A 20962-nucleotide genomic window follows, 5' to 3' on the forward strand; every position below is an offset into this window, starting at 1 on the left:
GTAGGACAGCACTCTTGCAGCAAAGATGTAAAGTGTTTTAGCTTTGTGTCTTGGATTCTCCTGGTTTTTCAGGTGGCAGAATTCCCTTAATTGTTAGTTGGAGCTCTTAGTCTCTTGTCTTCACGGTCTGCAAGCTGCCGTCATTGTGATTCCAGCATCTGTCTTGAGCAGCAACATGACAGTACTGATCTTCAGCCTCTACTGTGCCAGGAGTCTGACTTGGGGTGTCTCATTGGGGCAGAGCTTTGTTCTATATACACTGATTCGTCTCATCTTAGTGGATAGTGGAAGTGGAAGAAAGACTTTCACAGGTGTTTAAAAGAAGGTTACTTTCCCAGTTAATCTCCTTTTTTTAAGAGAGCAGTAGGCTTGTGAGCTCTCTGTCCTTCATTTGTGTGTCTTGCAGCAAGCATTTCTAACTTCTGTTCAATTTTTCATTTGTCTTTTATCCTTAGAAGAACAAACCTGCTTTTTCCTCTCCTGCCTTTATCCTTTGCCCGTTATGGTGACCATTCATTTTAATGATCATTAATGTAGTCAGAATCCCCAGGCTGCACATTCTCAAACCTCTTCCCAGTTCTTTAAACTCAGGGATGAGCTCAAGTGGCAGAAAAATGCTTTTGCTGCTCTCATGTGAAGCACTATGAGCCCGTAAACTACATCCTTGGTAACAGTTATCTGTAAGACCTAGTGGCTTCTCTTTGTGGAAACCTATTATCAGTAGTAAGGTGCAGTGATTCAGAGGCAAACATGCTGATTCATGTCATGGGATAAGTCAGGCCTTCCAGAAGGCTGGGGAAGAATGATGCATGTGAACTCTTCTATACCTGTTTTTGTTTTATGGTGCTTGTTAGTTGAAGCAGCATAAGTCACAGAATTACAAGGTTGGAAAAGACCTTTAAGATCGAGTCCAACAGTTCCTGTCCTATGCTAAACCATATCCCTAAGTACCTCATCTACCTGTCTTTTAAACACATCCAGGGATGGTGACTCAACCCCCTCCCTAGGCAGCCTGTTCCACATACTGATGACTCTTTCAGTGAATTTTTTTTTCCTAACATGTAATCTGACCCTGCCCTGGTGCAGCTTTGTGCCATTTCCCCTTGTCCTATCTCCTGTCACCTGGCTGAAGAGATCCTCGCCCACCTCTCTACAACCTCTTTTCAGTCTATGCAAGATTCAACAGCACAAATACATAGGTCTTATTTCTTTACACGTGGTCTCAAGCTACAAACCTTCCCACCCCAACACCCCTGTCAGGGTACCCAAACGACTCCGGAGAATTGTCTAATGGAATTGGTGAGTAAGGAAGCTGTGTGGTGGAGTTTGAGAGTGAGTTAAAGAAAGATAAAACTTCACTCCAGGACCGCACCCTGCTGGTTCCTTGCCAGAGGTTACAGTTACTCTGCTGCCTCCTAATGTTCCCTGCTGAAGCTATACATAGGCTTACAAAACATTCAGTGGCAATTGTTGAAATCAGTTGAAAGCAATGTCCAAACTTTGCAAGAAGACTCTACGAACAAAGCAGCTGCTTTTTTCTCCCTGCTCTATGTAGTTACTGTATAAAGTGATCAACTATTACGTTAAATAGACCTGATTCCCCTCATTCTGTTGCTAATAAAACTCTCTTAATTCTAGATTTGGATATCAAAACATCAGGGACTGGCTGCGTGAAGATCCAGAAAATAGAATGTGAAAACTGCAAAATAGAAACGGAGAAGGGGACTAGTGTCTTGCAGTCAATAAAGGTACAAAGAACCCTCCCCCACTCCATCAGTGTTCTAAAAAGGATTGTTTGGTGAAATATAGTTTAACAACTTAAATACTAGTTCTGGACATGAGAAGTACTCTGATATTTCTAAATGTTATGTGTGTAGCACCTCACCTTTATTGCATACAATAACGACACAAAATCAATGACAGTAAATAATGTGAAGTCAGAAGTCCAGGTACACTTTGGTGATAGCCCAAACTGGCAGAAACAGTGACAGCAGTGAGCCTAATATCAGCCCTGCCTGCCCCTCAAAGTTAAAGAGAAAAAAAAGGCTAGCCTGGGTTTTCCTGTCTGGTGTTTTAATGGTTACTCTTGCTCAGTTGGGACTTTGCAGTATGCTGGGTGTTTTGGGTTTTTTTTCTCCTGTGTTCTTTTTAATAATTCTGTTATATCAGTGCTATCAACAAATTCTTTAGGTTAATTTTCAATCAGAAGTTACACATTACACATCCAAAATACCTGACTGTATTTTATATATATGATAAATACTGTATATATCATGGTTATGACCTTTGTTTCTCCAATGTCAAAACTTCGTGTTTGCTGACATAAGCTTTTGTGGAAATAATCAGTCTATTGGGGTTAGGTGGTGTTTGGAATCAAATGCACTTGAGTGATTGAGATTGTACCTGCTGGAATTTGTAGAAATTCTAAAGACTATCTTTTCAAATAGCATAATATGTACACTTAAATATTTTTGAGATTTTAAAAAAAAAAACTTACATAGTTTTTGTGTACATGATAAGAGATGATTTTTATAGCACACATACAGGAAAGTGAACTTCAGGTGAAGTTGACTATACACTAGAGCTAGATTTACTCCATATTCGGTGAATTACAGACAACTTGTATGTTCCAGATTCTGTGTGACTGATCATATTACTCTTTAAAAGGTAACGGAAAGCTAAAAGTTAATAGTACTATTTGTGATACTGCCGTCTAAAGCTTTGGTTAAAAATTGCTCTTACATAATAGTAACAGCAGTGCATGAGCAATTATGTACTATGAGAAAATGAGGTTGTTTTGGGCAGCTGTAATGACAGCAATCACAGCATGCCATCAGAGCTGTCAAAAATGTATTGTGATGTCATAGAAAAAGGATTCTGAGGAAAGGGAACTAATTTCATGGGCATCTCTTGTGATATACAGTCTGAGATGTGAAATACCTTCAATGCTAAAAATGAAAAAGTTGATTCTATTTTCTTTAGGAATTCAAGTAGCAGTAAAGCCATAATCTGTCATGAACTGAAAAGAAAGCTGCAAAGTCAGCAGTCTGGGTCTTCTGAGACCAACTCTTCCCCAGTCTCATTGTGAACCTTGGTGGTGATTTTTCTCTTCTGCCAACTCTGAGCCATACTTGATTTGTGGGAACATCAGGAAAACTACCAAGTGTAAAAGATGATCCTTCCCCTGTGCATATGCCTCAGTGTGTACACTATGCTGGTAGCCACAGAAAGCTTCTTTGCTCCTGTAAGCTGTGAATGAGATGAATGGCCTTGTCCCAGAAAGCATCAAGAAGGTATCAAGAAAGAAGTGCAGACTTCAACTGAAACTCTTGTTAAAGCAAAGCTTTGGTAGGTTGTAAGGCTTTGGCTATTTTTAACCAAAACAGTTACCCAGAGTATTCTTCTGTGTGTTGTGAGTGGTGATTGTGACGGCTCCAACATACGGTTCTGGAGAAGATTTTTTGACGACTCTGAAGCAGTAGATGAAGGTTTTGAATTAAAATTACTGGCCACATAAGTGTTTGCAAGAGCAAGCAATTGTTCAGTCAGTGTCTCTTAACAGTGCCATTAAAAGTTAGGCTAATGTTTTTAAGACATTTTGTAGTTCTAGTAAGGCAACTGTAACTCAATTTTTCTAATACAGGTTCAGGAATTATATTCTGTATTAGTAGAGAAGGAAAACCTTTTGGGTTTGTCGTTTTTTTTTTTTTTCAAACTACTGAAGATTAGATCCTGTAGTGCAGCACTGAAGACTAGATCCTGTAGTGCAGCACAAGAGCTGGTTCCCCTTTAGAGAATGTGCTTTACTGAGCAGGCTGGAGTGATGCTGCCCTCCCCTGGATGGACTGAAGAGCTGTTTAATGCTGCTTCATTGTCATGCTGTCCACAAACCTCACTGACTAGCAAAGGCAGGCACCCTTTCTTTACAGCAGAGAGCAAAAGATCATGTTCAATGACTTTAAATAGATAAAAACTTTTGTTATGTGAGGATTATTCAAGAGCTCCAGCAAGCAGCTTCACAACAGCTAACTGTCTCAACTTGCCACAGAATGCAAGAAGTTGTTTGTATAATTTGCTGATTCTTTTGGTATACTGTATGGCATCTTTACAGACGATCTAGAAATTTGACATCTGTTTTCCTTAATCATGCACGATAGTAATTGAACAAAAAAGATGACTATTCTGCATGAGTTCTTGTAATGGATTTTGACTAGCACTTTTGGTGTGGTAGGCATTATTTTCACGTATCCTGAATTAGGTTCTTGCTGACTACACCAGTTTGTTGTGAATTGGACATTTAGATCCCTTCAAGAACCGTTGTCAAAGGTGTTAACAAAGTATTTTAATATGATGCTGTTTTAAAATCGCAGCTTAAGTTTGATGGCAAGGTTCATTCTAATTGCTTCATGGAAAAACATAAAAAGGAAAATTGAGTTACACTTGGGTAAGAATGATTCACAGAGAGACTGGGGACACAAAGGGGTAAGGACAACTCTGCAGTTGATTCAGGAGTACTGGAGTGGACCCCCTTGCTTTCCAAACTCCTCAGAGAGGAGACTAGGTACAACTGGGTACAAACTTAGTCTCAGGCTTGATCAACAGTTTATGTATAAAGGATTATGTATGCAAGGTTTATGTAATGCTTCGTTAGCATCAAGTCAGCATGCAAAGTTAACAAGGCAGAATTGAAAGTTATCGTACTGTTGGGTAATGCATGGTATCTGTTGCTTATTAAAGAGCTGACGTTGGTAAAAGGTGTTTCAGCCTCAAGGAGCAACCTTGAGCTCCCAGCTCAAAGGGAGATAAACACAGCAGCCATGCTGCCTGGCAGGAAGAGCTCAAAGAAGGCTCGCTTATGCTGCCATGTTTATGGGATAAAGTGGTTGGCTTGTAGTAAAATTACATGGGATGGAAGAGGTATGTATGAAACTCAGTACCCACAACTTTCTTTGTTCCTTGATAAATGAGTCTTCATGTGTTAATTCCGTGGTTGGTGTTCTAACCTCATATGCATTGATGGTCACTGTGTTACTCTGCTCCTTTGTGGGTTCTCCTAGAACAGATTGGAACTAGAGGGTTTTACGGCCCTGTTACAACTTAGGCCTTTACCTCCTCTAGAGCCTGCGCCAAACCACCAACAGTCTGGTCAAGAGTTTGAGCACAGTTAGTGAGATTCATTGAGGACTGTTTTACTGAGATTATCTTTTTTGGTGGTGGTCATTTTGTAATTGGCTAAAGCCTAGTTCACCCTATTCTTTCCAAGTCTCTAGGTCAACTGATAGTAGCACTAATTCCAAAATACAATTATGACTTCTAGGCCTTCTTCAGGGTATAAATTATTCCTAACTTCTTAAGTGAGAAAGCAGTACTTTTCTTCCCCCTGATTCTTATTGTAGTCCATCAGTTTGACAGTGACAATGAAACCAGGAGACCATTTATTTTGCTTCTATGTTCAGTGATTTCTTCTGACTCCTTGGCTCTGCCAGTGGTAACAAGAATTTCCAGGTGTCTCACACATGATCAGTAGAAAGACCTGCCATGCTTTCTCACCACACACCGTGTCTGAGCCCAATTTGTTCAAGTTCTACACCACTCTTTTTCTTTTCTTTAAGCAGTCTTTTCCATTTTTTTAACTTCTGTTGTGTCCTTTTACATCTTCCATACTCAAACCTTTCTCCCTTGAGGAGAATCCCCATGATAAGTTATACCTCTTGCTTTTAGCTAGGGCAAAGAATTGACAGTTTTAACTTGCTTCCTTTCTCAGCAAATCCTGCTGTCTGTCAGGTGTTTCCATTGTTTGCTCTTTTTTGAAGAGGATAGGGATAGCCTAATAATTCTGCAGAAAAAAATCGAGGGACCTGTGCGTTGTGAGAGCCTTTTCTATCCCAAAAATTATAGGGGGGGGATTAAAATTTTATTAAATCAGTGTGTCGGATGTAGTTTTTATTTTACTAAGCTATGGTGGCCATACTGTTAAGTCCTTGCTATACATTAATCCTTCTGATCTTATGAGTTCCCATATTTTCTTCAAGTTACATGCTTGGATGATTTCTTCTTTATCCACTATCCTGGCAATGTGCCTAATGTAGCTTTCTCATAGGAACTGGGATGTCTGGCTGAAGGACTTAATTAACTTTATCATCAGATATTTAGGCTGAAGCATCTAATTCAACTTTTTCCTGTTTACTGTATATGGAGAAAATCATCTATTATATTTCTGTAGAAGTTTAACTGACCAGTCAAATTAAATGCAGCCCTTAAAAGGTCTGAAGCACTATTCCCATCTCAAATTAGGGGCTTTTCACTTTATTGTGGGGAGCCTGTGGCATGCAGCTTGAGAAACAAAGCCTCAAGCACTGCCAGGTTAACAGATAACGGGATGGAGCCTTTAGGCCATGAACCTCGGGGAAACTAAACAAGGTGGCAGCATCGTTGCCGGCGCCCTGCTGGGACAGGCTCCAGGAAAGTGTCCTCTATTGTTAAGGTATAGCTGCTGTCTGACCAGGTTTTAGAAGCTCTATTAGCATGATAAGATAAAGATGCTGCTGTGACAGCAAAACGTTGACCAATCAGATGTAGCCCACGAAGACCGTATGTTTGAAAGAAAGCAGCCGTCTGCAGAGCAGGTAAAAAGGAATGATTCTTTACAATAAATCGACTCTTGCTTGCATCAAGCTGTGTCCCGTCTCTCTCCGTCGCGGCAGGAGCCTTTTAAATGACGAGGAGAAAGTAAGACTTGGGTGTGCAAAGAACTGATTCCTGGTGTTCCATCTGAAATGTTGGAGCAATATAACTCCATATTTACTATGCTGGAAACTTGATTTCTTTTTTTAAGTCTTTAATTTTGTTGGCATCTGATCAGACTTAGCTAATGCAATGTATTATGGCTTATCCAAGCAGGTGCTAAATATCTTGAATATTTCTGATATACTTGGCTGTCAGATTTAATGCCGGTGCCCTAAGTTGCAGGAACAATACCCTTTTCAACAGAAATTAATGTCAGAGCATGGCTATACATAGTACTCCAGGTGTAAGTAGCTCTGTGGTGTGTTTGTGTGTGTAGATATATGGTTATCCAACAGAGTTTTGTGACACTGTGGGTTCCAGGTCACTGGAAGGCTCCGGTTTGTGTTTTCCTTACAGACAGCTTCTGTTTTTCATCTGCTACAACACAGGGTATGTAGATACCTTGATTTTTGGGTGGAGTATAAATGAAATACTAAGTTCCCTCTTTCTTCTGCTGCTTATTTTAATATATACTGAGTGAAAGTTTTTCTAGTTATTAAAAATGAAAAAACACCACCAAAAACCTCACAGCCAAAAGAAAAATCCAACCTGTATCAAGAACAAAGGGTTCCACAGCATCATTCTTTCCCTCAGATTTTTGGTTACAAAGAAAGATGATTTCTGTTGAATTAGACTCCACTGAAAATAAAAGGCACACTTGGCAATCACTTGAGAAGAAACCTTCACAGTGAAGTGGAAGTTTGTGATCCAAAGTGGCTGTCATGGTACAGCTTGAAAAATAAAATAACCTGTTTTCTAATTATTATTGTCCTAACCATATGATTTTTAAACTTTTTTTCAGAGCCATAAAATTGATATACGAACAAATGGTGGCAAAGTAATTGGTCTTGGAACACTTTATGGAAATACAGATATTCGTGCAACAGAGAAGGGCGTAAGTAATCAGTAAAACTTTCTTTCCAACAAGTTGTTTAGCTTGTCTATTGTAAAATAACTAAGTTTTCAAGTGTACATGCTGAGGAATGTTTAATGGCCCTCATTGGTTGATTGTCATTTCACTGTTAAGTTACATTTGACTGTTTAATTATGCTGTCTTACCTTACATTTGGTTTGGATTAGTAAACAGGCTTCACATAATGAGCAGTAGTAAGTATGTGATCATTCCATCAGCACAGAGGTGATACCAATAGTCAGTCAGCTTTAATTCTGTAGACCCTTGCAGCTGTCTTAAACTTTTTACTGGGCTGATATCTAGGTGCCTGGATTCTGCAGCAGGCTCAGGAGTTTTAGTGGCTTCGTGTTGGTACCTACTCTACAATTTAATCTTTTTATGGTTGTAAGAACTGAAAAGTAGAAGATTTTGTGTATTTCTTTGGAGCTGAGGACATATAATCACTTACGCACTTGTTACGAGATGTGAGAACCTTGAACAGGAAAACTTTCACAGATCAGTAGCCTGCGTTTTTCAGCAGATGGCAGTATGAGACAAACCTCATCCTGCTCTAATCTGGTTTTATTTCTTGCTGAGTAGTCAGTTCTTCATTATTTGAGTGCCATTTAGCACTGTTGTACGTTTTATAGATTGGGTTCTGAGATCATATGGGTGTTTACATGGAATCACCTAATGAGCTGTTCTTATCCTACTGTAAACTAAGCAGCTTGCCATAGGACTTTCCAAAAACTGTTAACATTGAATTACCTGGGTTTCTTTGCAGTGGATGATTCTATGTGCAAGAAAGCCCTGATGCTGCTGTAGCTGTACTACTGATATTTCCGTGTGAGTGTTATTTCATTCCAACAAGACCTCCCAGCATAAAGCAGAGTAAGGTCTGACTGTGACATGTTCTGTTGATGCCACAGTTGGTCTGATAACTGATTGGCAGTTCTCTTGGGACTGTTACTAGTTAGTGGGGTTAGGATCCATCCTAAGCCCCTTGCAGCCACGGGGAGTGGAAGAGAGCAGAGATACTTCAGAGCTTTCTTGATGAATTGTCCATCTTCCTGCAGAGGGCTTTTGCTGGATCTGAAAACTGTAATCCATGCTTTCTACCAGTGAATAAGATTAAGTCCAGTGTAAGAAGTGCTTTGACCACTGTGGATTCATGCTGCTAACAACGTATTAACACCACGGTGGTCTTTAAGTTAGAGTTATACTGCTTAATCAATTACCCAAAACTAGTTTGTTACACCAGTGCAGTCCATGGAGTTAATTTCAAATAACCTTCTGCTGATGTTGATAGAAACAAGTGGATGGTAGAAAAATAATTACATCTCTATCTGTGTCAAAACGTAGTTCATGAAAATGAGAAATGTGATGTTTTGCTTTAAGTTTCTACTTAAAGTAAAAGTTGTAGTCAATAGCTTGATGTCCAAATGGAGATCAGTGATGACTGGTGTTCCTCAGGCATCTCTGTTGGGACTTGTGCCGTTTAAGATCTTTGTTGGTGACATGGACAGTGGTATTGAGTGCACCCTCAGCAATTTACTGACACAACTAAGCTGTATGATGCAGTTGACATGCTGGAGGGAAGGGATGTCATCCAGAGGAACCTAGACAGGATTGAGAGGTGGGCCTGTGCAAACTGAGTGAAATTCAGCAAGGCCAAGTGCAAGTTCTTGCATGTGGGTCAGGCAATCCCAAGCACAGCTATGGGCTGGGTGGAGAATGGATTGAGAGTAGCCCTGAGGAGAAGGATTCGTGGATGGAAAGCTCAATGTGAACATGCAGTGTGTCTGCAGCCCAGAAAGCCAACTGTATCCTGGGCCACACCAAAAGAAGTGAGACCAGCAGGTCATGGGAGGAGATTCTGCCCCTGTACTCTGCTCTCATGAGACCCCACCTGGAGGTCCAGCTCTGGGGTCCCCAGTACAGGAAAGACATGGATCTGTTTGAGCAAGTCCAGAGGAGGCCATGAAGATGATCAGAGGGCTGGAGCACCTCTCCTGTGAGGACAGACTGAGAGCTGGGCTTGTTCAGCCTGAAGAAGGGAAGGTTCTAGGGAGAGAACCTTTCAGTACCCTAAGGGGTCTACAGGAAAGCTGGAGAGGGACTGTTTTTATGGGCATGGAGTGATGGGTATGGAGGATAGTGAATCTTTAAATGCTGTTCCAAAATCTGACTTTTTTCAGATGTACTGTCCCTCTAAAGCAATAAACCAAGCTTTATGCAAATTAAGTTGAAGTGTTTCTTTGTGATCATAAATATATATACAGTTTGTAGCATTTTAGAAGTCGCTCTTACAGTTGTAAAGCTGTAGTAGCTTGAGACACGTGAGTTTTAACAGAAACTTAGTTTTCAAACACTATTTTGGCTTATGTTACTGAATTCATTAACAAACTTTGCAGTGTAGTTAGAAAGGACAGTGGGAGATTTCTGTATTGATCACTGTCCTGGTTTTGGCTGGGATAGAGTTAATTTTCTTGCTAGTAGGGAATATATAGTGCTGTGTTTTGTATTTAGCATGAGAATAATGTTGATGGTACGCTGACATTTTTAGTTGTTGCTAAGCAATGTTTACAGTAAGTTAGGGACATTGCAAGTTCTCCTAATGCCCTGCCAGCAAGGGGACTGGTGGTGCCCAAGAAGCTGGGAGAGGATACAGCCAGGACAGCTGACCTCAACTGGCAAAAGGGAGATTCCATACGATGTGATATCATGCTTAGTGTGTAACTTGGAGGAAGCTGACTGAGGGTTTACACCATGACTTGGAAACTAGCTGGGCATTGGTGGTCTGTGGTGGTAAGCAATTGTACTGTGCATCACTTGGGTTTTTAATTATTATTATAACTATTATTTTTTCCTGTTCTGTCCTATTAAACTGTATTTATCTGAACACATGAGTTTTACTTTCTTTTTTCCTGATTCTCTTCTCAATCCCACTGGGGGACAGGAGTGAGCAAAAGGCTGTATGGTTGTTCTAGCTGCCTGCTGGGTTAAACCATGACAGCCACTTCTGTTAATAATCAGTCAGCCTTATGTCTCCTGTGTATGTTTGTATGAGATGTTTCTTCCATCAGTTGTAGTCATCGTTATGTAATTATGGCTCTGTCAGCATTTCCAGCCCCCTCCTGGAGGTGGGGAGGGAAAGGATGTGGTGAAAGATACTAAACACTTAAGAAATAGAGAATATTTTTAGGGGGGAAAACAGAGAAGATGCTCATAAAATATTTGAAGGAGAATAGCATAAAAAGGGAGGCCAAGACAAGAAATATGTGATAAGAGTTATGTTACATTTCAACATAGCAAGGTGTTAGTTTCAGGTAGAGATGTGTTTAGGTGCAAAAATATTTTCAGTCTAATTTTTGGAGATTGATGTTTTTTCTTTAAAGGATAAGAAATTGATAGAACTTGAGCATGTGGTCAGGCTCAGTAACTGCAACTCCCAAGGCTCTGCTCTCAAGGGGAAGAATTTTTCCAGAAAACCTGGTGGTTCAATGGACAAAAATAAATTTATTTGATTAGAGAGTCTTAGCTAATCTGTACCAGAGGGACTTTTCTGTAACACTTATTAAGCAGAGCCAAACATCTATGTTCTGCCAAAAATTCATAAAAGTTAAAGAATTTGGACTGAAAACATATTTAGTCTCAGTAAAAATCAATCCTAATTTTTTTCTATGCTTTCCCTATCTAGAATACTTCTTTAATGTTATACTTGAGCAGTCTGACCTTTCCTCTCTCCACCCAGATTTAGGTTATTCTGAAACAAATATTCATTGTATTGGTAGTTTTGGGGTTTTGGTTTTTCTTAACAGTAACTAGCTGACACCGTACTTATTTATAGTGTGTGTCAAGAGAACCTCTTATTTCTGTGTGAGTGAGATTGAGACTGGTATGAGACCAGTTGGTATGTGAGCTTGTTTATAACAAGGTAATTCATAATATTTAAATAAGATAAATATCTAAATAGACTCAAAACTTGTGTTCCATAGTAACAGATGGACCTTTTGGGGCTTTCCTTTTCCAGATGAGGAATGCCACAAGGACCCAGTTCCAGTTTGCACCCAACTAAGCAGATATGTTTTTCACTTTATTTCCCCCATGCCCCGAGTAAGGTGTGCCTTGCTTTCTTTTCATAGTGCTGATGGCAATGCTGGCCCTGCTAAATTTGGAAAAGTACTTTGCAAGTCATTTAACTCTCTTCAGCACAGGATTAGATGGTAGAGCCTAAAATGACAGTGGCTTTTCTTGTTCCTTTGGCCATGTGCTGCAGTAGCTTTACATTTTGCTGTCCTGGGTGTGGAGGTAGTTGAGTCCCACATGAGGAGAATTCCTAGGACAGATGCAATATAAAGTTATGCTTATTAAGGTCTCTGCTTGTTAGGGTTTTGTTAGAAGCACGGAAAGATTGAAAAGCTGAATTGCTCTTACTTTTAGTAGTGACAAATGCCTTAATATCATTGGGTTTGTTTACTGTTGATGCTTAGATTCTGTAGCTTGGTTCTAAGCAGCATCACCTGCAGAGATTGTAGACATTGACTGTCATATATCTCTAACCTTTAAGAAAATCTGCTGATCAAAGTGCTGTGCTAGAATTAATGTAGCTTGTTGCATTCTGGGAGACCTACTATGTGTTATAGCATTGCATCTTATCAGAAATCTTAAGACAAGAGTCCATTCTGTTATGACTAAAGGTGTAAAGTCAGCCTAAAGCTTGGTATGTATGGATTGATAAAATCTGAGTATAATTTAGCTGTCATATATACTGTATGAGCCTATTCAGCTCAATTCTTGGGACAGAGTACAGCGTAGAGTTTGGGCTAGTTGTTGCTTGACAGAATACCTCTTACTTGATCCACAGCATATTCTTTATATAGCACAACAGTGGAAGGGTCAGCAGACGTTTTGTATTAACTTTTTTCCACAAGATAACCGGGCTAAAATAACAAAGTGAATTTAAAGGTAAATTGACATAAGACATGTTTGGATCTAGAAAGCCAAATATCATTCATGTAATAATAAGAATTCTGTGTAATTCACTTAAAATCTGCATATGCAAAATAATAAAAACAAGTTGAATGGGGGTTCAGTATGAAAATCTGTATGATTCCATTGTAAATCAACTTTAACTGAGGAAGAATAGACTTAAATTCATCTTGTAGTTGCATAAGACTGATTTCTTTTGTGTTGGTCAGAGACTTAGGTTATGTCATGCAACTTGTACATAGATAATCTCATTTATCACCTTCTATTCCCCAAATCTGTCCATAGTACAACTTTTCAAATCCTATTCTTTCTCTTTTTTGTTAAAAAGAAGTAGAAATTGAGATCTTATCCCTCATTTTTTGTATAGCTTGGGGCCTAAGTCCAGGAATAGAGGCCTGAATAACCAAGGTAATATGAAAAATTGTGCTTGGAGAAAGAGTCACTGTGGGTTTTTTGGAGACTTTGACCAAAGCTGTCTGCAAAGTGAGCCAATTAAAAACGTGCATAAATAGCTGTACACAACAGTGACAGTGGATCTCTCAGTATGTGGTGTCAGAAAGCTGTTCACCGATGCTTTAAATGTCATAATGCTGTATGAATCTTAAGTCTTTGATTAGAGCTAATGCTTTTTTAGTTCTTATTTTTCAAAAGGAAGTGTTTAGGGTTTTAAGAATAAATCGAGTTTTTCTTTCATCCATTTGTGACTATTTGGGTTCTTCACCTGTATGATGGATGTAACAATTCATAGGAATGTTGTAAAGAAACATGAAGTTACTGGTCAGAGCTCTTGGATGAAAAGGTTTTTTGTTTTGTCTTGTGTAGCTTTTAACTAAATTTGATTTTGTTTGTTCTGCACCAATAGCTGCTTTCGATTTGTTTTGCCTCTTAAGAGTGTTACTTGCTTCTGCCTTTTCAAACTGTGATGACAAGTTTTCCATTATGTTTATTTAAGTTTATTTCTCTTAGAGTGTGAATATTGAGAAGCTGCAGGGGTCATCCATCAACATATCTACTGAAGATGGGCTGCTGAAAACTAAGTATCTCTACGCAGAATCATCATCTCTGTCCTCGATAGCTGGTGATATTCTGCTGGGAAGTATTCATGGTAAGGATAACGTCACAAGTTTAGCTGCTTTGAAGGGATTCTTAATGTTCCCAGAAACAAATGGAATAATGATACAGACTATCACTAAATCAGCTGTGCACAGGATATGAACAAAACAATTCTGTATTTATTAGAGAACTGAATCAGTGAGAAGTAACTTACTGTATAGCATACTGTATGTATTTTTAAAAATTTTATAAGCATGCTTTTGAAATACACTTTTATTGCAATTACAAGAAAGAAACATACCATGCATACTAAGGATGTAAAAATGTTTTAAAATTCAGCAATGAAAATTATACTTAAAAGTAGTAAAGAGACTTCTCCTCCCCTCTTTCCAACTTTTATTTTCTTCATAGAAGCAGCTCTTACAGCATTTACTAAGAACTAGGTAGAACTCAGTTGTATTTTGATACTTTTAGCAGAAACAGCCTGTATGTATGCTACCACCTTATAGTAATAGAGTGGTGACAGTTTATGTTTGACTGGAGAAATAAGTCTCTAATCCACTCACCCTTTTACTGTCCTTTGCCTAGAACTAAAACTAATTAACTTGAGTGTCTTTTATATAAACAGCAGGCAGAGTTGGAATCTGGTGTGGTTTTCTAATTTAACGAACTTCCCACTGAATTCTGACTGTGCTGTAACGTGTTTGTGGTGACTTAACTAAGTAAAACAAACTGGAGGATGCACAAAGAGTGAAAATTACTCAGGTCAGTCAGGGTTTCAAATTTCCAGCTGTATGTCTTATAAACAATTTGTTGCGATTTCTTAGCAATTTTGTGTTGTCATCTTGCTTCAGAAATGCCTTTTTCCTTTAAGGAAGAAACAACTCCATTGTCAATTGATAGTAAACTTAAGACTGGTTTCTAAACCCGTTGACTTCAGCATGCATGAGCAGAAATACATTTTTGTGTTGGCTTGTTTCTTTACCTCCTTGTTACTTTTTCTTTTTAGCAGGTAGGCTGTAGCGTTACTGGTATTTGTCTGAAAAGCTGTTGTGGTTTGTTCTCTTTCTAACTTCATGCTGATAAAATACTGTGGAATATTGAGTTTGTGAGCTTGTTCGTGCCTCTTCGCATGTTCATAGGTTTATTTTTGCTCTCTGGGCACAAAAATGAAACAACTCATAGAATTGTTTAGATTGGAAATGACCTCCAAGAAGGAGTGTAACAGGCAGCCTGGCGCTCACCAGTCCATCACCAAACCATGTCCCGAAGCACAACATGTACATCTCTCTCTTAAATGCCTCCAGGGATGGTGACTCAATCACTTCACTGGGCAGCCTGTTCCAGCGCTTGACAACCTGTTCAGTCAAATTTTTTCCTGATATCCAATCTAAACCTCCCCTGGCACAACCTGGAAGCCATTTCTTCTTGTCCTAGTTCTTGTTACTTGGGAGAAGAGACGAACACCTGCCTGGCTGCATTCACGTAGTTGTAGTGAGTAATAATGTCTCCCCTCAGCCTCTCAGCCTGGAGAAAACCAGGCTAACAACCCAGGGAGCTGGGTAGCTGGAGAATACCTGGTCTTACTGTTGAATACTTCAGCCTTTTCTTCATCCTTTGTCACTGTGTTTCCCCCCACATCCAGTAAGGGAAGGAGATTCTCCTTAGCCCTCCTTTTTTTTGCTAATGTATTTCTTGAACCATTTTCTTTTCTTTTATGGCAGTAGCCCTTCCAATTTTCTCCCTGCACAACTTTACAACATTCTTGTAGTCCTCTTGAGGTGCCTGCACCTTCTTTCAAAGGTTGTAACTCTCTTCTTGACCCTGAGTTCCAGCGAAACCTCTCTGTTCAGCCAGGCTGGTCTTCCCCAACAGCTCATCTTTTGGCTAACTGCTGTAGTTAGTGACTTAGTTCCTTAGCAATGCTTCCTTGTCATTTGTCTGAACAACAGTGTGAAAACAAATAGAATTGTGTCCAAAGCATACAGACATTTCTTATATTACTTCAGGGTTGTTTTCATGAGCTCTCTACTAAGTGGGTCTGGAACACCTAACATTGTTTTAGCTGTTTCTTTTGAAAATACTATTTTTTCAGAAAAATATTTTCTGCAAAACATCATGCTCCTTAAGCACATTTTAGTAGTAAGAACAAATAGTTTTAAAGCATTTAAAACTATTATGTTGCATATATATAAACACGCACATACACATTAGCAGAAAAAGGATTATGATTTTATGTTAGAAAAAATGATCACTTTTCTCATGAGGTAGCTCAATTTTTAGTAGTAGTTTTGTTTATAAACACTTGATCAGATCGTTTCTTGGCCAATGAAGCCCACTATTTCCCTATAGCTGACCATATGCTGATATTATAGTTTGCGTCAAATCAGCACATCTGTGCATGCAACTGAGCTGGACTTCACTCCTCTTCTACTGAGATCTTTGAAGTCAGGGCAACACAAACTTTACAAGCCTTTCTGAGACCTGTTTTGTAGTTGAAACTCGGGCTGTACAATTCCCACACTGTCAGCTTGAATGCAAGCTTGGCTCAGGAAAGGTCTGAACAGAATTAAAATTAGGCCCTGAAAGACTAAAAGTGACTGTGTAGGAACTCTATTGTGATTCTGTATTGCAGTCCTTAAGCAACCCCACGACAGCTATACTGTCTTCAGTGTTTTTTCTGTCCAGTGTCTCAGATTATAGAGGTGTGAGCATATAATCAGGAGTTAAATTTTCTTTGCTCTCACAAAACCCAGACAAAAAAAACCCCAACCAGCATGACACAAACTACAGACAAAAGATTGTCTGAGCCTTTTGTTTTTAAAGAAAGTGAGTGTATATACCATTTATTGACTGGTGGGTTTGTTCTAGAACAACAATTACTGTTGTGGGGGTTTTTAAATAGAATTTCTGTATCATTGTCAGCAGGATGAATGCAAATGCTAGTGTGAATATTTGACTTCTCAATTAAACTGAGTTTAACTCATTTTTTAATGTCTGCTAGATTTCACTCCTTGTAATCCATAATTGTTGGATTTGTACTATACTGGTAAAATTTAGCAAAGTACTAGGGGTGGCCAGCAGGGACAGGGAGGTGATTGTCCCCCTCTACTCTGCCCTCATGAGGCCCCATCTGGAGTACTGTGACCAGATCTGGGGCCCACAATACAGGAAAGATGTAGAACTGTTGGAGAGGGTTCAGAGGAGGCCACAAAGATGATTAGAGGGCTGGAGCACCTGCCCTACAAAGAGAGGCTGGGGGAGCTGGGCTTGTTCAACCTGGGGAAGAGAAGGCTGTGGGGGAACCTCATTGCAGCCTTCCAGTACCTGAAGGGAGCTTACAAGCAGGAGGGGATTCAATGGCAGGACGAGGGGGAATGGATTAAAACTAAAGGAAGGAAGGTTTAGAGAGTGGTGAGGTGCTGGAACAGGCTGCCCAGAGAGGTGGTGGATGCCCTGTCCCTGGAGGTGTTCAAGGCCAGGTTGGATGGGGCCCTGGGCAACCTTGTGTAGATCCAGGCTGGAGGTTGGTGTCCCTGCCTGTGGCAGGGCGGTTGGAGCTCTATGATCCTTGGGATCCCTTCCAACCCATGCCATTCTAGGATTCTATGATACTAGTAAAGCTAGTAGAACTTTAAAAGTGTCATAGAATTTAGGATTTTACTTAAAGACATATTTCTTAAGCATTTTCATATTAAAATTACTATTTCTGAAAAGATGTAAATTTTACATTACAAGGAATTTGAGTAACGCTGTCTCAGAATAACACAATAGCTTCCATTTTGCAGGCGCCTCTTGATGTAAAACCTCAGTAGTTCATATATCCAATAAGATAGCTAGATCAAAATGGCCAGAAATGTGCTGTTCCCAATGTATGCCCCAGATTGTTATCTACAGAATTATCAGTGAGTACACATGATTTTTCTTTTCTGTAGTCCATCCCACAACTGAAGGGAAAGAGGTAAGTGGTGGTCCCTATTGGATCTAATCAGTCTTACCAAGAAAAAATAAAGCAAAGGTGATAGAGTATGCATATAGGCATTCCTATTTGTTCTTTTGCATGCTTCCTACCCCTGCAGCACATGAATAATGCACTATTTTGAAGAAAATAATTTTGAGTTATTTTAATTCATTCTGTAACAGGTGTTACGCCTGTCAGATGCCTTTAAACTTTTTAGTCAACACTTAAAACACAAAAGGCCAGCAGCTCTGAGACTGAGCAATGTACTAATTTATCCAAGGCCATTAATGCTAGAATGCTTTGAATATTGTCAAGTACAGAGATTGCCTGACCTTTTTGGGTGACTTGTTCCAGTCCTGAATTATCCCTCTGGTGAGGAAAAACTTTCCTCTTCTTTTGAATCACAATTTCCATCCTGGCAACTTGTAACCATTATTCCTTTTTCTTGCTGCATCACCATGAGAAAAGTCTCTCTCTTCTCTACGCCCTCCTATTACATAGTTGAAGACCACAAGAAGATTCCTCCTGAGACTTCTCCTTTTAATGCAAAACAAACCCATCTCTCTGAGACCCTGTAGTGTGCTATGGGCCCCTAACCTTCTCTTACCTGGCCTCACTTCAGTACATGAGTGCCTGCCTTGACTGAGAAGTGTAAAATTGGATACAGAATTCCAAATGCAGTCTCACAAGAGGGCTTTATCTGCTGGATATACCCTAAATGATGCAGCTCAGTATGCAGTTGACCTTCTTTACTGTCTTAGCACTGGAGTTGGTGCCCATCAGGATGCCCAGGACCTTGTCTGCAAAGTTTCTTTGCAAACAGCACTCAACTTTTGCTGTTTTACAGGGATGATTTTTCTTTATAATTTTATATTGGCTTTTGACCTTTTCTCTCATACTCTAGTAGCTATTTCATGGTGTGAGAGCATCACAGTGGAAAACATGGTTATTGAAGCTACTTCATATATTTACACACTGATTAATATAGAGGAAAAGGTGAACATAAAGCTGCCTTATCCTGTCAGTGACCTGTGCAGTGTTTCAAAGGTGCTACAGTACAATGTTTGAGCTTGGCACTACATAACTCCTTCTGAAAAGAATCTGATGTACCAAAGTATGTTGCTTAAATTTCAGCAGTGCTTCTGTATTTCACTAATGTGGGATTGTAAAAATTAATTGTATTTTAGTTCCTTTTTAGATGCTTCTCTAGTCTGATGCAAATTTAAAATGCAAAGTCAAAGTGGTAAAAAGCTACATGGTGTTTATTTGCTTCTTCTATTCATTGGAATAACCTTGCCACCTTGAGATCCTACAAAAAAAAAATGAAGCAATGGAAATAATGCAAAGTAAAATGATGTTTTTGTTTAGATTCCAAAAGCCTTCTTTTGCCCCTTGTCCTATTAGCTTGCAATATTGTAATTTTAAGTTTTACAGTATTCATGGAGAAACAAAACTTGCACATGATAGAAAAGATAACAATTTCTTCTGAAGCAATAGAGAAAAGAAACACTCAGCCACTGCCATCAACATTCTGTTAAAACTATCATATTTTGGACTTTACGGTATTGCTCTACATGCTGAATTAAGGTGACTGTAATAAACTAGTAATAACCTCTAGTCAGGTCGTTTTCACTTGCTCTTGAGGCATCCAAAAATTATTTAGCTAGTTTAAAAATTCTGAGTAAGTGTTGGCTTTTATGGAACAATTACATGACCAAAAGTACACTTTTGTGTGCTGTCTGTAGACAATGCAGGTCAGAACACAGCAGGACTTTCCTACGTGCTTTAAAAGCAACCTTTGTTCTAACTACATGTTTGAAGTGAGCCTATCATACTAATATGTTTATATTGTGCACCATTAGTCATAGCTGCCATATAAGTTTGTGGTTAATAGGAGTTTGCTTTCTAAATGTTTAATATTTTTCAAGGACCTGCTTATCAAAACAGAATTTAAAAAAAACCCTGAAAAACAAAGAACAGACCAGCAAATCCACAAGTCCCCCAGCACTCTATTGAGAGCTCCATAGGAGTTGCTAGCTGACACAGGCTAAGCTTTTTTGTAGGTTGCTAAAAAAAAAAAAAAAGTACTAGTCCTGATAAAATGAGGGGAATTATAGCATGTCTTTTAAAAACAGCAACCAGGAAAGCCAAACGTCTGTCAAGTTAATTTTAATATAGTTTTGTTTCGATTCTGAGTACCCTAAGTATTTTGTTCAGGATGTGCTTAAAATTATCAGTTTAAGACTGTTGATGCTAGGCTGCTTTTCATGTTTTTTCATGCCACGGACCACTAAGAAAAACACTATGGGTCATACAAAGGGAATGCATTCTACCATACTGGTTGCTTACCACTGTGTAATTACAGAAGATAGGAGCAGAGCTTGATCTATTTGCAATTTTTAAAGACCTCTTCTGAAAGATCTTAAAATTGTGGTGAATATTTCACTAAATTGGGCACAGTCGCTCTGATCAACCATATTTTTCAATCTGATATCCTCCTGGGAAGATGAGAGAGTAGCCAGAATGGCATGTTGTGGTTTAGTGTTTAAATTGAAAGTGGGTTTTTTTGTGAGGCAATTGTACATGTGTAACATATGTGGAACCATGGAAGTTTCTACTGACTTCGTTAGGCTGTTAGTGGAATAGATGGCTTTTCTGTTATGAGGTACATCTGTCCTTCCACATTCTCTTGATGCCATAGGTAGAGGGGAAGAGTGTGCATTTTGAGATTTAGAGGCTAAACCACCAGTGCCTGTTGAAAATAATGCAAGTTTGGGAGGAGACAGTTCTACATTTTTATGCCTTAGATACTTGTTTGTTCTTCACTTTTGTCGAACACACTGAGATCTCACTGAAGTCAACGAAGAGCATTGATGGAGGTCATCATGCACATAAGGATAAGTTGGAGAGAGTAGGGGATGTTCAGTGAGTCCAGGAAGTAGCCTTTGAGGGTAAAGCAAAAAAATCCCTACAAGGTCAGGGGGTGGCATGTATATGTGCTTATAAAAGAAGAAATTAAAACTGTTTATGTTACTCATCCTATTGATCCACCAAAATCACCAATAGTGAAGTAAAAAAATCTCGTGGTTTAGCTTTGCAGTCCTCCTACACTTTTGCCTTCCTCACTTTCAGTGTCTGTCTTTATCTGGAATCACTGTTACCCACATCACATGTGCTGAGATGTTTGTAATCAATAATATTCTAGCAATTTAACTGGTTTATGCTATTTTGCTTTTATATGCAAATTAATTTACGACTACAACTGTAATGCCTTTTGT

The 20962-nt window shown here is 39.2% G+C and overlaps 1 protein-coding gene across 1 annotated transcript in view; it reads left to right on the forward strand.

The window, feature by feature from the left end:
• Positions 1 to 20962, forward strand: part of FAM185A (family with sequence similarity 185 member A) — a 49289-nt gene that overhangs the window by 6233 nt on the left and 22094 nt on the right. Inside the window, exons 2-4 of the mRNA XM_084272477.1 lie at positions 1639 to 1748; positions 7589 to 7681; positions 13637 to 13775. Coding sequence (XP_084128603.1) covers positions 1639 to 1748; positions 7589 to 7681; positions 13637 to 13775 — 342 coding nt within the window. The remainder of the gene's footprint in view (positions 1 to 1638; positions 1749 to 7588; positions 7682 to 13636; positions 13776 to 20962) is intronic.

Source organism: Gallinula chloropus, assembly GCF_964237585.1.
Source record: "Gallinula chloropus genome assembly, chromosome: 1".
In the NCBI taxonomy this organism is placed as follows: domain Eukaryota; kingdom Metazoa; phylum Chordata; class Aves; order Gruiformes; family Rallidae; genus Gallinula; species Gallinula chloropus.